This window comes from Onthophagus taurus, unplaced genomic scaffold (genome assembly GCF_036711975.1).
Source record: "Onthophagus taurus isolate NC unplaced genomic scaffold, IU_Otau_3.0 ScKx7SY_15, whole genome shotgun sequence".
NCBI classification, from domain to species: Eukaryota; Metazoa; Arthropoda; class Insecta; order Coleoptera; family Scarabaeidae; genus Onthophagus; species Onthophagus taurus.
In genome coordinates this window covers 966,763-982,491 of record NW_027248940.1, presented here as the reverse complement: position 1 = coordinate 982,491, position 15,729 = coordinate 966,763, and the positions used below count along the sequence as shown (strand labels likewise).

The 15,729-nt window shown below is 33.9% G+C and overlaps 1 protein-coding gene across 6 annotated transcripts in view; it reads left to right on the top strand.

Moving 5' to 3' along the window:
• The first annotated feature begins 4,904 nt into the window (after positions 1-4,904).
• The window catches only part of LOC111419461 (cullin 2), a 28,768-nt gene continuing 17,943 nt past the window's right edge, over positions 4,905-15,729 (top strand). Inside the window, exons 1-3 of one of the 6 annotated variants that reach the window (XM_023052265.2) lie at positions 4,905-5,142; positions 5,269-5,432; positions 5,487-5,764. In XM_023052265.2, the coding sequence (XP_022908033.1) occupies positions 5,314-5,432; positions 5,487-5,764 (397 nt within the window). In that variant the 5' untranslated portion in view covers positions 4,905-5,142; positions 5,269-5,313. Of the gene's footprint in view, positions 5,213-5,268; positions 5,433-5,486; positions 5,765-5,786; positions 6,223-15,729 lie in introns of those variants that run through there. The other 5 variants (XM_023052268.2, XM_023052266.2, XM_023052267.2 and 2 more) reach the window with 5 other exon arrangements.

The following is a 15,729-nucleotide window of genomic DNA, read 5'->3' as shown; positions in this document are numbered from 1 at the left end:
CCCTTTTAAATCAATTAATTCCCAAGATTTTCGTTAAATCATTTACTGTCGGAGGAAATATCTCAAGAATTAATGGAGATATAAAAAAATGTTATTCTTTCTTTTCGATGCTGAATTAAATTTAAAATCGAAAATAAAGAGGAACTTTTTATTGTATCGGCTTTCGTTGTTGAGATATTCCCTTTTAAATCAATTAATTCCGAAGATTTTCGTAAAATCATTGACTGTCGGAGGAAATATCTCAAGAACTAATGGAGATATAAAAATGCTGTTATTCCGTTTCGATTCAGAATTAAATTTAAAATCGAAAATAAAGAGGAACTTTTTATTGTATCGGCTTTCGTTTTTGAGATATTCCCTTTTAAATCAATTAATTCCCAAGATTTTCGTTAAATCGATGATTGTCGGAGGAAATATGTCAAGAACTAATGGCGATATAAAAAAATGTTATTCTTTCTTTTCGATGCAGAATTAAATTTAAAATCGAAAATAAAGAGGAACTTTTTATTGTATCGGCTTTCGTTGTTGAGATATTCCCTTTTAAATCAATTAATTCCGAAGATTTTCGTAAAATCATTGACTGTCGGAGGAAATATCTCAAGAACTAATGGAGATATAAAATTGTTATTATTCCTTTTCGATTCAGAATTAAATTTAAAATCGAAAATTAAGAGGAACTTTTTATTGTATCGGCTTTTGTTTTTGAGATATTCCCTTTTAAATCAATTAATTCCGAAGATTTTCGTTAAATCGATGATTGTCGGAGGAAATATCGTAAGAACTAAAGGAGATATAAAAAATTTTATTATTCCTTTTCGATTCAGAATTAAATTTAAAATCGAAAATAAAGAGGAACTTTTTATTGTATCGATTTTCGTTTTTGAGATATTCCCTTTTAAATCAATTAATTCCCAAGATTTTCGTTAAATCAATGACTGTCGGAGGAAATATCTCAAGAACTAATGGAGATATAAAATTGTAGTTATTCCTTTTCGATTCAAAATTAAATTTAAAATCGAAAATTAAGAGGATGTTTTTATTGTATCGGCTTTCGCTTTTGAGATATTCAATTCCAAATCCATTAATTCCGAAGATTTTCGTTAAATCATTGACTGTCGGAGGAAATATCTCAAGAACTAATGGAAATATAAAATTGTTGTTATTCCTTTTCGATTCAGAATTAAATTTAAAATCCAAAATTAAGAGGAACTTTTTATTGTATCGGCTTTCGTTTTTGAGATATTCCCTTTTAAATCAATTAATTCCAAAGATTTTCGTTAAATCGATGATTGTCGGACGAAATATCTCAAGAACTAATGGCGATGTAAAAAAATGTTATTCTTTCTTTTCGATGCAGAATTAAATTTAAAATCGAAAATAAAGAGGAACTTTTTATTGTATCGGCTTTCGTTTTTGAGATATTCCCTTTTAAATCAATTAATTCCGAAGATTTTCGTTAAATCGACGATTGTCGGAGGAAATATCTCAAGAACTAATGGCGATATAAAAAAATGTTATTCTTTCTTTTCGATGCAGAATTAAATTTAAAATCGAAAATAAAGAGGAGCTTTTTATTGTATCGGCTTTCGTTTTTGAGATATTCCCTTTTAAATCAATTAATTCCGAAGATTTTCGTAAAATCATTGACTGTCGGAGGAAATATCTCAAGAACTAATGGCGACATAAAAAAATGTTATTCTTTCTTTTCGATGCAGAATTAAATTTAAAATCGAAAATAAAGAGGAACTTTTTATTGTATCGGCTTTTGTTTTTGAGCTATTCCCTTTTAAATCAATTAATTCCGAAGATTTTCGTTAAATTGATGATTGTCGGAGGAAATATCTCAAGAACTAATGGCGATATAAAAAAATGTTATTCTTTCTTTTCGATGCAGAATTAAATTTAAAATCGAAAATAAAGAGGAACTTTTTATTGTATCGGCTTTCGTTTTTGAGATATTCCCTTTTAAATCAATTAATTCCGAAGATTTTCGTAAAATCATTGACTGTCGGAGGAAATATCTCAAGAACTAATGGAGATATAAAATTGTTATTATTCCTTTTCGATTCAGAATTAAATTTAAAATCGAAAATTAAGAGGAACTTTTTATTGTATCGGCTTTTGTTTTTGAGATATTCCCTTTTAAATCAATTAATTCCGAAGATTTTCGTTAAATCGATGATTGTCGGAGGAAATATCGTAAGAACTAAAGGAGATATAAAAAATTTTATTATTCCTTTTCGATTCAGAATTAAATTTAAAATCGAAAATAAAGAGGAACTTTTTATTGTATCGATTTTCGTTTTTGAGATATTCCCTTTTAAATCAATTAATTCCCAAGATTTTCGTTAAATCAATGACTGTCGGAGGAAATATCTCAAGAACTAATGGAGATATAAAATTGTAGTTATTCCTTTTCGATTCAAAATTAAATTTAAAATCGAAAATTAAGAGGATGTTTTTATTGTATCGGCTTTCGCTTTTGAGATATTCAATTCCAAATCCATTAATTCCGAAGATTTTCGTTAAATCATTGACTGTCGGAGGAAATATCTCAAGAACTAATGGAAATATAAAATTGTTGTTATTCCTTTTCGATTCAGAATTAAATTTAAAATCCAAAATTAAGAGGAACTTTTTATTGTATCGGCTTTCGTTTTTGAGATATTCCCTTTTAAATCAATTAATTCCAAAGATTTTCGTTAAATCGATGATTGTCGGACGAAATATCTCAAGAACTAATGGCGATGTAAAAAAATGTTATTCTTTCTTTTCGATGCAGAATTAAATTTAAAATCGAAAATAAAGAGGAACTTTTTATTGTATCGGCTTTCGTTTTTGAGATATTCCCTTTTAAATCAATTAATTCCGAAGATTTTCGTTAAATCGACGATTGTCGGAGGAAATATCTCAAGAACTAATGGCGATATAAAAAAATGTTATTCTTTCTTTTCGATGCAGAATTAAATTTAAAATCGAAAATAAAGAGGAGCTTTTTATTGTATCGGCTTTCGTTTTTGAGATATTCCCTTTTAAATCAATTAATTCCGAAGATTTTCGTAAAATCATTGACTGTCGGAGGAAATATCTCAAGAACTAATGGCGACATAAAAAAATGTTATTCTTTCTTTTCGATGCAGAATTAAATTTAAAATCGAAAATAAAGAGGAACTTTTTATTGTATCGGCTTTTGTTTTTGAGCTATTCCCTTTTAAATCAATTAATTCCGAAGATTTTCGTTAAATTGATGATTGTCGGAGGAAATATCTCAAGAACTAATGGCGATATAAAAAAATGTTATTCTTTCTTTTCGATGCAGAATTAAATTTAAAATCGAAAATAAAGAGGAACTTTTTATTGTATCGGCTTTCGTTTTTGAGATATTCCCTTTTAAATCAATTAATTCCGAAGATTTTCGTAAAATCATTGACTGTCGGAGGAAATATCTCAAGAACTAATGGAGATATAAAATTGTTGTTATTCCTTTTCGATTCAGAATTAAATTTAAAATCGAAAATAAAGAGGAACTTTTTATTGTATCGGCTTTCGTTTTTGAGATATTCCCTTTTAAATCAATTAATTCCGAAGATTTTCGTTAAATTGATGATTGTCGGAGGAAATATCGTAAGAACTAAAGGAGATATAAAAAATTTTATTATTCCTTTTCGATCCAGAATTAAATTTAAAATCGAAAATAAAGAGGAACTTTTTATTGTATCGATTTTCGTTTTTGAGATATTCCCTTTTAAATCAATTAATTCCCAAGATTTTCGTTAAATCAATGACTGTCGGAGGAAATATCTCAAGAACTAATGGAGATATAAAATTGTTGTTATTCCTTTTCGATTCAGAATTAAATTTAAAATCGAAAATTAAGATGAACTTTTTATTGTATCGGCTTTCGTTTTTGAGATATTCCCTTTTAAATCCATTAATTCCCAAGATTTTCGTTAAATCGATGATTGTCGGAGGAAATATCTCAAGAACTAATGGAGATATAAAATTGTTGTTATTCCTTTTCGATTCAGAATTAAATTTAAAATCGAAAATAAAGAGGAACTTTTTATTGTATCGGCTTTCGTTTTTGAGATATTCCCTTTTAAATCCATTAATTCCGAAAATTTTCCATAAATCAATAACTGTCGGACGAAATATCTCAAGAATTAATAGCGATTAAAAAAAATGTTATTCTGCCTTTTCGATTCAGAATTAAATTTAAAATCGAAAACAATCAGGATCTTTTTATTGTATCGGCTTTCGTTTTTGAGATATTCCCTTTTAAATCCATTCATTCCGAATATTTTCATTAAATCAATTATTATCGTAGGCAATATCTCAAGAACCAATGGAGACATAGAAAATTTTATTATTTCTTTTCGATTCAGAATTAAATTTAACATCGAAAATAAAGAGGCACTTTTTATTGTATCGGCTTTCGTTTTTCAGGTATTTCCTTTTAAATCCATTAATTCCTATGATTTTCGTTAATTCAATGATTATCCACAATAATCGATGATAATTAATCATTGATCACCCTCATCAAAAAAATTTATCCTTTTTTTTCGATTAAAAAATGACCTTTTAAGGTCCTGAAGCAATAATATTAATTAATTATAAATAATTATTTGTTTACATTATTGTGATAATCTTGTGCAATTTGGGTTGCCTATTCAATCTTAGAAAATCGTTTTAATTAAATTTAAAAGAAGAATTCCCAATAAAAAAAATTAATTAATTTATTTTTAATTTGAAATAATGATTATTTTAAATTAAATGATTTAAATAAAACCTTTTTAATAATAAAGAAAATAAACAATTAAAAAGCGCCATCTTTTACCGAAAATAAATCGTCGATAAAGTCGATTTCTTCATGCATTATAACCTCAAAAACATCACTTAATCTAAATTTAAGCTAAATTAATATAACGAAACCCATCGAATTCGATTTAATAAGTCCCAATTTATTAAAATCAAAAATTATTAATCCTAAAATCGTTTTCAACGCAGATTCGTTTTGTGCAATAAATAATTATTTATATGTGTGTGTGTGTCAATCAAAATCTCGTCTGTTAAAATGAGAATTTCTTAACAAGTACTCGAGAGTTTTTCCACGAAATAATCCCGAAAATTAACGATTAAAAGGTAAAGGACAACATTAAAGGTGATAAACGAAACGATCCGAGGTAAAAATCGTTGAGATTCGTTTAAAATGGTCGATTAAAAAAACATAACCTCGAAAAAAATTTTTACTGTCTTTATTATTTTTAGAATTTGCTGTATCATATTGAAAATAAGTAACGGGTGGTGATTACGATGTCTTTAAAGCCCAAAAGCGTCGATTTTAACGCTATTTGGGGCGCAATCCAAGAAACCATTCGAGGGGTCATTACTTTAGCCGATGTTCCAAGAACCGTTTGGAGCGATCGGTTCTCGTAAGTCAAACAAATTAATTTTCAATTTAAAATACATTTTTTGATGTGTTGTAGTGATGTGTATTCGTTATGTGTGGCTCACCCTGACTCGATGGCTGATCGGCTGTATGCCGAAACTAAACAATACCTAATTGATCATGTCAGTAAGTTATTAGACCATGTTTTGGAGGACGATGAGACCCAATTGGTTAAAAATTATTACGTTTATTGGTCGCAATATTCGAAGGGAGTCGGATATTTACACTCTTTGTATTTGTACTTAAATCAACAACACATCAAAGCACAAAGAATGTCTGATGCTGAGATGATTTATGGAACTGCAGATACAACAGGTTTGGAAACTTATCTTAATTAAAAAAAAATTAATTTTGTGAAAAAATTGTTGGTTTAATTCAAATTTTGAGGTTAATTCTAACAGTAAGTATGTGTAAAGTTAACATTTGAGTGAATATGAATGTGCTGAAGATAATTTTTGTATTTTTTCAAGACTAAATTGAGATAATGAAGCTTATTTAGGTTTCATTAATCCATAATGAGCCAAATTCAAGTTTGTATCAACTAAGTAGAAAAATGGTTTGTTATTTTATTTGGATATGATTTGTTTTAACACATTCCTTATTTTTTGCAGCTTGCTTAAGAGCTTACCCTACTTTATATGGGTTACTAAAACATATTGAGTAAAAATTTAACAATAAGAGTGCTTTAGATTGAGATATTAAGCTTTTCGAGCAGATGGGAATCATTTGTCTGTGGAAGCTGAGGGAGTGGTTCTAAGATTACAGAGCAATAAGTAAAGGTTTCTTATTAATAATGATGTATTATTAGTAGCTGTGCTGCCAGGGCAGTGGTTCTAAGATTACAGAGCAATAAGGAAAGGTTTCTTATTAATAATGATGAATCATTAGCAGCTGAGGCAGAAGCTCAAGTATTACACCTCGACCTATAAAATCTATTGTAACTTAAGCCCTCCAAAAGTTTAGGGCAAATGATGAACCTTAATATTGCTTCAAAGTCTAGTTCCTTTACAAACTTTACCGAAAATTTTGTGTCTTTCCAACCTAAGGCTACCTTTGAGACCTCTCAACTAATGATTACTTGTTTTAAGTGGATTTTTTGTAGTCCACAGCCGGGTTAGGGTCCAATAAAGGGCGTCCTCGATTCTTCTTTGGCCAACTTGTCCGCCACTTCGTTGCCCTCAATGTATTTCTGACCTGGAACCCTAGCGAGTTCTCTCAGGATGAGATCTCTTTATGAGATCTCTTTATTGATGCACCTTTCTGCCCCTTTTCTAGGTTGAAGACAGTGCAGAAGTTTATAGCAAGAAATTCAGCTTGAAAAATGGCTATGTTCGAGCTGAGGGGCAATTTAATCCTACTATTTGTTTTTATTAGTCTTTAAATAATAATAATAATATTTATTCATGCCAAACCAATTGGTATACTGTCATTTCCGTAATATGTAACATATAGACATAAATCTAATCTAAGTAAAATATAAAAATACAGAGTCAGAACTTAAAGACAAATCTAGACAGGCGAGTCCGCTAGTCTCACTGTTCCCGGCGGATTAGCCAAAAGCTCTTCAATATCAAAATAAGCCTTATTAATTAGGAATTTTTTAGGCGCCTTAAATGAATGTCTGGAGATAGCTGTCTATCTTTACTGTGTAAAACAGATCCAGGTGCGATATTGATGTAATTGGTTATTTTTCGTTTGTAATTCCATATTGTTTGTAATATATTTAATGCTTTCTAGAATATACAGACATGGAAGCGTCTTACACCTAAGCTGTCTAAAAGTTTCTCTGCAATTGTCGCGATATCCCAGACCTCCAGCTATTCTTATTGCTCTTTGTATCCCAAAGATTCGCTTAACCATACTAGAGTAGCCCCAGGTTACTAGTCCATAAGTGATGTGAGATTTTAGCTGTGAGAAGTGTATTGCTCGCAGCGCATGAGTGGAGACAGTGAGAGATAGTTGTCTCAACAAAAAAGTAGCAGAACTCAGTCTACTGGCTAGCTTAACCTCATATAAGGCTTGAGTCCAGATATAAACCCAGAAATTTGCAATCAGGATCAGGTTTCACCTGGTCATCTGTGCGCAAAGTGAAGACCAGGTTAAGTGTCATACTTACATTAGGGGTCAGGTTATTGCTATTAAACCAAACCTTACCTAATTCAAATGTATTGCTTTGTACCGCTGTAGCCGCATTCAAAAACAGAGCTTCGACTAATAAATGTAATATCATCAGCATATAACATACAAGCATCAGCACCTAGTACATTAGGTAGGTCATCGATATAAATGAGAAATAAAATAGGGCCCAATATAAAACCCTGTGGCACACCGTATTTAACACTTTCGTGACCGATCACGTATTTTTACGTTTTATATTGTCATCAGTGAGGAGCCGCTCACGTATTTTTACGTTTTTATATTGTCTATAGTCAGGCGCCGCTCACGTATTTTTACGTTTATATGACATTACTTGCGGCTCCTGGCGTAACAATACGTAGTGAAGATGCCGGCCATTGACGTTATCCTAATTGTATATGGAGCGGACGCGAAAGTGTTAATACTACCGAGGTCAGAAAACTGAATTAAATTTAACATACTGTTTAGAAGATATGTTGTACATGTACAGTCGTGTCGCCCACGAGTTAAGAGCTTCATGTGAGCTCGGCTCAGCACGTTTAGCCAGCGGCAAGTCGGATCTCACAACAGCGCTTGACCTTGAGTGTGCATTTCCCAAGATCACGACTGTACATGCCTTTGTTAATTCAACAAAAGAGACACTGCAAAATTCCGATTTCTCGAAACAGTCTACAATATTATCAAATAACTTCAGTGCTGCACTTGTAGTTGATCTAACGTGTCGAAAACTAAACTAAGTCTTGTTAATCAAAGTTTTACATTCAAAATAGTGTTAATTGATTTTTAAGTAGGTGTTCGAAGATTTTTTGACAATACGGGCAATATGCTTATCGGTCTAAAATTCCCGGCAACGTTACGGTCACCCTTCTTGAAAATAGGTGTGACACAAGCATGCCCTTCCTCTCTCCTCCACTATTCTCTCAGGACATGCTTTGTGAAAAGCCTGAGGAAGGATATCTGGAAAATGTCGCTCTTTTTCAACAACGTAGTTGGTTCTAATTCAAAAGTGATCCATCTATGGTCAGACATAGACGTCTCCTGGCCAGTGACATGGTTATCAAAGGACTGAGCGTTCCCGTGCAAAACAGTGATGCTAATATGTTAGGCAACCAACAGTGACCATTGTAGGCAAAAACGACTGGCCACACGGCAATTAATGCTATTGCGGGGCTGATAAAGGCGCACATCAGAATTTCTAATAAGAATTTCTTGTTGACGACATTTCAATTCATAATAATTCGAAGCAAACGCGAAGAATATAATTACGTTACTTAAATGTAACTAACAATAAAACTATACTATGGTAATTATACTGTGACTACATTTTAATAATGTCATTTTACAATTAGATATTCACATGAAGCAACTTGCTCATACTTGTCTTATTATGCTATTTTAGTAAGAGCGCTTTCTTATGGCGCGGCCCGGCTTTTGCCTACAATGACAAATGTTGGTTGGATACCCTACTGGCATCATTTTATTCGCCAACACGCAGTCCAGTTGATAACCATGTCACTGCTCCTGGCAGACACACCAGTTGTTAATCTTTTTAGACACGTTCGCCAATGCCAAGGTGAAATCAATAATCGTCTGATACCTTGCATTGACAAACGTAGGTTCACAGTTCTTTTTTAATTATTTCCAAGTCATTACTCGTAATAAATTCAAGCAACCTCTAAAGTTTCTTTCGCCACATCCCTAAGCTACAGAATGAGCATTGGAGTCGTAGCCTACAATGAGTAGCCACTTATTAACCTGACTAGCGTTGACTAGTGTTGTCAAGACCGCAGTAGGAGCCATCTCTTCTATTGGCAGGTAGACAGGTGCTAGAGTCAGTATTTTCTTCTTCGTTAGGAAGTATTGAATCCTCACTATAATAGAGTACCGATTTGATTCTTCCGACAGGAATTACGCGGAGATGTGTCTGGGAACGTAGATTGTAGGTCTCGGTCGATTCTGAGTGCCAACCAGGATCGAGTGAAACCAGAAGCATTTGAGTTAATAGTCCATGACTCTTGAATCAGGGCAATGGTATTTTGCATCACGCCAAAGTGCTTGCATAATACTGCACTTGCAGCCCTGCCACGGTGCAAGTTGCTTTGTATTACCTTTAATGTCTTAGGTACTCTCCAAACTCCTCTCTATGAATCTGGATTTGGGGAGTAGGTAGGAGAAATCAAGATCGAGTCAAATAGATCCGATGACCGGTGGTTTCACCAACCCGACATGTTCGGTCTTGTTCGGTTCATCTTCCTCATTGATGCCGCCACGCGATGCCCGAGTGAAGAGAGTGCGGGAAGTTAGCCCCCCATTTTTTGATTTTTAAATTTTTTATTGTTGTTCTAGATTGTTCTAGAGCTGTTCTACATTGTTCCAAAGCGGCAAATCGAAAAAATAAAAACTCCGCGAGAAAACCGAAAAAACAGGTTTTTTGACTAGCCCCCCATTTTTGGAAAAATCAAATTTTCTTTGTTGTTCTGGGTTGTTCTAGTTGTTCTAGTAATTGTTCTAGAAAAAGTTATAACTAAAAATAGGTTTGGTCGCCGAAATGTCTAGTTGATTGCTGTGACTATAGTTTTTCTATTATGAATTCCATATTACAAATATATACTTATTATAGCTAACGCAATGTGGAACAGCTATTATTTTCACTTGAACAACTCTCTAAAGGGCACTTTACTCTTTGAAAATTAAAGTTTTTGGAAGTTTCAATCAGTTTCAAAACAAATAAAACAATAACTATTCGATCAGTATTACTATATCAGTACAAAAGCTTATTCTAAGGTAAATTATAACTAAATTATGTAAATAAACTAATATTTATTTATTTATTTATTCATATTCGGGACACGTACAGGAAAAAATCCCAAAAAAGTGTCCACTACAATAATATAAAAGAAAAGAAAAGAAAACAGACTACATAAGAAAGAACAAAAAAAAAACTAAAAAATTTATCAAAAGCATGAAACAATAAAAAAAAATGGAATTAAATCAGCAAGCACGAAGCAGAAAAGAAAATAAACACAGAGACTGGATTGGTCCACATAATCATCGATATTACGCGGATAGAAAAAAAGAATAATAAGGACCATAAGAAAGGACAAATTTATGTTGCTTTTCTTTTCTGCCCCACCACCCGCAAGAAATCAATATAAATATGGTAAACGAATGTGTTTCGATCGAGTAAATTAATTTTACAAAGAAAAAACTAATGACAAATACTTAAAGTTAAAACGGATTTTTTAAACGACATCATTGAATTACAAAAGAAATCAACATTGAAACAATAAACATTGCAAGTGTGCATCAGTCTCAACAGAGGTGAACCGGCATGCGCACTAGATCCAGAAGCAGGTAGTCTGAACAAAAATGGTTCCATATATAAAGCCATATATAAAGAAGTAATGCAGCGGACGTTTGTAAATGGACGAGAAATCCTAATGATAAATCCTAGGCGCTTAGTAGCTTCAGAAGTAATATGATCGCGATAGAGTAGTCTAGACTCCAGAACAACGCCAAGATCTTTAACTGAAGAGGATTGAGTAAGATAATGCGGACCTATCATATATTTGAAGTTAACGTTATATCTCTTTCTACTGAACGTGATCTGACAACACTTATCAGGATTTAGAAATAAGTAATTTTGTGAGCAATAAGAATAAAATCTGTCAATGTCATCTTGCAACCGAATAGTCAGAAGCAGACCTGATGCTAGCAAAAATTTTACAGTCATCAGCGAAAAGAGAAAAATTCGAATAATGAAAGCACTCAGAAACATCATTTATATAGGCTACAAATAAAATAGGTCCAAGATGGCTACCTTGAGGTACACCAGATGTAACAGGAGTAAAACTAGATATGAAATTATTTACTTTCACTGCTTGAAATCTCTTAGATATATAGGACGAAATCCATAGAGACAGCCCGTTAGATAGGTTAAACTTGTTCAGCTTATCCATAAGAATGTTATGGTGAAGCTTGTCAAAAGCTTTTGTCAGATCGGTGTAGATAGCATCCACCTGAGAGTTATTATTCATAGAATCCTGAATGTATTGAACAAACGCAACCAGATTCGTCTCAACTGATCGCCCACGCAAAAAACCGTGTTGTTGAGGGATAATAGCAGGGCGAAGATAGCTATATAAGTTGTCATAAATTAATTTTTCAAAGAACTTCGAAACAATGGATAATAGGGAAATTGGACGATAGTTGCACACAAAATGTCTGCTACCCGATTTAAAGACTGGAGTTATGAAGGCTTTTTTCCATTCAGAGGGAAAGACTGAATTTTCAATGGAGCGGCTGAAGATAATGAATAGAGGAGTTGCTAACTCCCCTGCACATTTAGCAATAAAGTGTCCCGGCAAGCCATCGGGGCCAGGGCCCAATTTATGGTCGACTTGTGTCAGAAGGTGAGAAACATCACGTTCAGAGAACCACGGCTGCGATTGGTAAATAACATTTCGCTTGTGAGAGGTATTCAGGCAACCGTCGATATAAACAGAGCTAAAAAACTGAGAGAAAAGTTCAGTTATACGCTTCCCGTCATCCGCCACCTCACCGTTCAGCTCCATTCGAGACGGAATACCGCCGCCACCGCGTCTTTTACTTTTAACAAAAGACCACAAACTAGATGGGCAATCAATCAAGTTACTCTGAACGCGATTCAGATAAGTGCGATAATCAGCAGCAATAAAAGCCTTTTCACGCTTGCGCTGGAAGCTAAAGGAAAGATAGTCGTTTCGATTACCCCATCTCTTCCACTTTTTATGGTATTTCAATTTTTCTTTAACAGATTTAATAGTAGAAGGCGTATACCAGTGAGGAAAACGATTATTACGGGAGAAGCTTTGGGGAACGAATTCATTCATATACCCATACAAGACAGAATAAAAGGTATTAATACAGAGATCTACATCTAACCCACCAAATAAACTGCGCCAATCAACACTTGCCAGCCCACCCCTGAGACCGTCAAAATCCGCACGATCAAACCTCCAGGTAACCGATGGGCTCTCACGCAAGACATGATATTTATCAAACTTAAACAAAAATTCTAAAGCAGGGTGATGCCCATCCAAGTCAACTAGCGGATCGTTACAGGAGCGCACCGAATCGACTCCTCCCGAATTGCACAAAATTAAATCTAGGTATCTGGAATTATTGTTAGCAATATTATTAAATTGAGACAAATTACAATAAGAAATAGTAAGAAGTAACTCAGTCGCACGAGGGTTAGCGACGACAACAGGCACAAGGTTCCCCGCGACTGATGCGGCCCAAGAATTGTTGGGAACATTGAAATCACCCACCAATAGTATAGGTGTGTCTGGAGACCGGTCGTGCACGTACTGAAGTTGACGGAGGAAAAGGCTAAATGACACAGAATCACTTGGAGGTAAATATACGCAGCATAACAACACTCGCGAGCCACAAAAGCATACACTCAACCAAAGGTCCTCGGCATTCGAATGAAAACTAGGTACAGGGACCGCGACAATGCCCGCGCGAACCGCAACAAGAACACCACCGCCTTCAAAACCAGCAGAAGTAGTCGAATTTCTGTCACGACGATCTCACCGCTGTAGATGGAATCGTTCAGATTAGTCTCTGTTAAACACACCAAATCGTGGGTCAGGTTCAGCGAGTTCGCATAAGATATAGCAGTCTTGGTGCGCAAACCACGCACATTCTGATAGTAAATAGACAGAGTCATAGTCTAAATAAAAGGCTTAATAAAAATTTTTAATTTTGGCTGACCTAAAGCTTCGACAAATCTTCGGCCGATTTAATAATCATGACCCTCGATCTATCGTCGCGACGAACGTGTATTACGCAATTTTTCAACCAGCAAAACTTTTACTCCTTCAAGCGGCATGCCTCTTTACTCCTTTTAAATAATTCAGCGCTAGCAGGGGTCAGATGTTCGTTAATAAACAGCTTGTCTCTTATATTGGGAATACAGAGGCCAGGGGAGGCAGCATTGTTATTCTTCCGATACATCTTAGAGGCCGAAAGAAACTGATTTCGCAAGTTCCTAGACACAAACTTTACAACAATATTTCTCCTTCCACCGCCAATCCCATGTGCACCGTCTTCTCCAGAGGGAGAACGAGAAGGAAGTCGATGAACCGCGTCAACATCAGATCCACCATGACCGCTCCAATATCAGAAATCACCGCACCCAAATTTTCATTTCTTTCCTCCGGAATGCCGGACAAGATAAGATTACTCAACCTGGAGTCGGTAACAGTCCCTTTCAACTGGACGTTCTCCGCAGCGACACCTTCCACTCGTTTAACTCTATCATTAAAACCCTTAAGGGTTTTCTCAAAGTCACTTATTTTATCCCCAAAAAAGGTAATTGACTTCAACAGATCATCGTATTTGGAGTTCATGACCTTAATATCCGCTTGGATAGACTGTAAAATGCGATGCAAATCAATCACAGAAGGAGTCGAAGAAGAGGTCGCAGAGTCATCCTCAATAACCACCGAACTATCATTAGCGCCCCTACAGCTGGGACACTTCCAAAATACTCCCTCGGTTTTATATTGAGATAAGTTCGATTTAGCAATCTTGACGCAAACCGCATGATAAGAACCTCCGCACTCTCCGGAGCACTCCAAACCAGGTTGTTTCGTAGTAATACGCGCGCCGCAAGAGCGGCATTCACGAATTAAGCCTGAGAGCAAGTACGGCGAGGCGCAAAAAACTGGTCACGAAGAAAACTCGCGTCGGAACAGAAAGATAGATCTTTTTAAAATGAAAGTACCTTAATACTGATGAATAACGAATTAAACCCGTTAATCAGCACACTCACTAGCACCGTGTAAGTCAAAAAACCAAAATTAAAAGTACCAAAAAATACCGAAAAATTACCCAATCGGGATTCGACAGTAAAAGCACGTGTAGTCAGCACTGATTCATACATTTAATATGATGGAATAATACGGTTACATCACTTTGCTCATTTATAAACGCACATTTATTATTATATATGCACATTTGTGCATTTATTTCAGTAGCTTTTTCAACTTGTACGGTTTTTTTCGCAAATCATTAAATAATACAATAATCCAATTAATGCCGGGTAGTGTCCTACATCATTCAAAGATTTCAACGATTCAAAGACAAATGGCGTGCGTAATCACTCAATTTTGTTTTATTGTTCTCTCCATTCGTTGTTTCTATAAACAGACCACATTTTTTGCAATTGTTGCTTAGAGTTTGCATGTAGTTTTCTATTACTTGCTTTAGCTCTGCATAGCCAAATATTGTTACGATGTCAATGTCAATTGGTAAAATTATGTTTTTATGGAAAGTAACGTTTAAACAATTATTGCAGTTTTTAGTCCTACAATAACTAAATTCTTCTATAAATAGTTGTGTGCAAAGAAGCGCAATATTTGAAATAGCATTCACTATTATCACGCCAGCAATATTCTGGCTTCCAAAATAATTTATTCCTATTAATAGTTCAGCTCTTTTTTTATATGTTGCTTTACTAGAACCGGTTTTTAAAAATAATTTTAGGAAACTAAAGCAATCTGTGCAAACATTCTCAACATGATTTCTAAATGAATTGTGCGTATGGGCAAATGCTAAACTATGAAATATGCTGTCGAATCCGCAAGTATTTTGAAAAATATATTTTTTTTTTATTGAAATAGATATTAATGAAACTTACTTATGAACTTATGAAAGAATTACTAACTGAAACTTCCAAAAATTTTAATTTTCAAAAAGTAAAGTGTTCTTTATAGAGTTGTTCTAGTGAAAACATTAGCTGTTCCAGATTGCTTAGGTATAATAAGTATATATTTGTGATATGGAACTGAAAATAGAAAAACTATGGTCACAGCAATCAACTAGGCATTTTTTGGCAGCCCAACCTACTTTTGTTAGTTTAGTTTATTTATTAATTTATTACTTAGTTTTGCAAAATAAAATACACTTTACATCGCAACTTATGTTTTATTATTATAAGTTTAAAGAGAAAGGTGATTTTTAGGATATTAGATGGTCAGATTATTCCATATTTGTTAATTTTTTAAAACTATTATTATATTAAACGTTGAGTACACTGATTCAACAAAACCTGTCCGATATCACAACAACTCAAATTTAAGATTTTTCCAGTG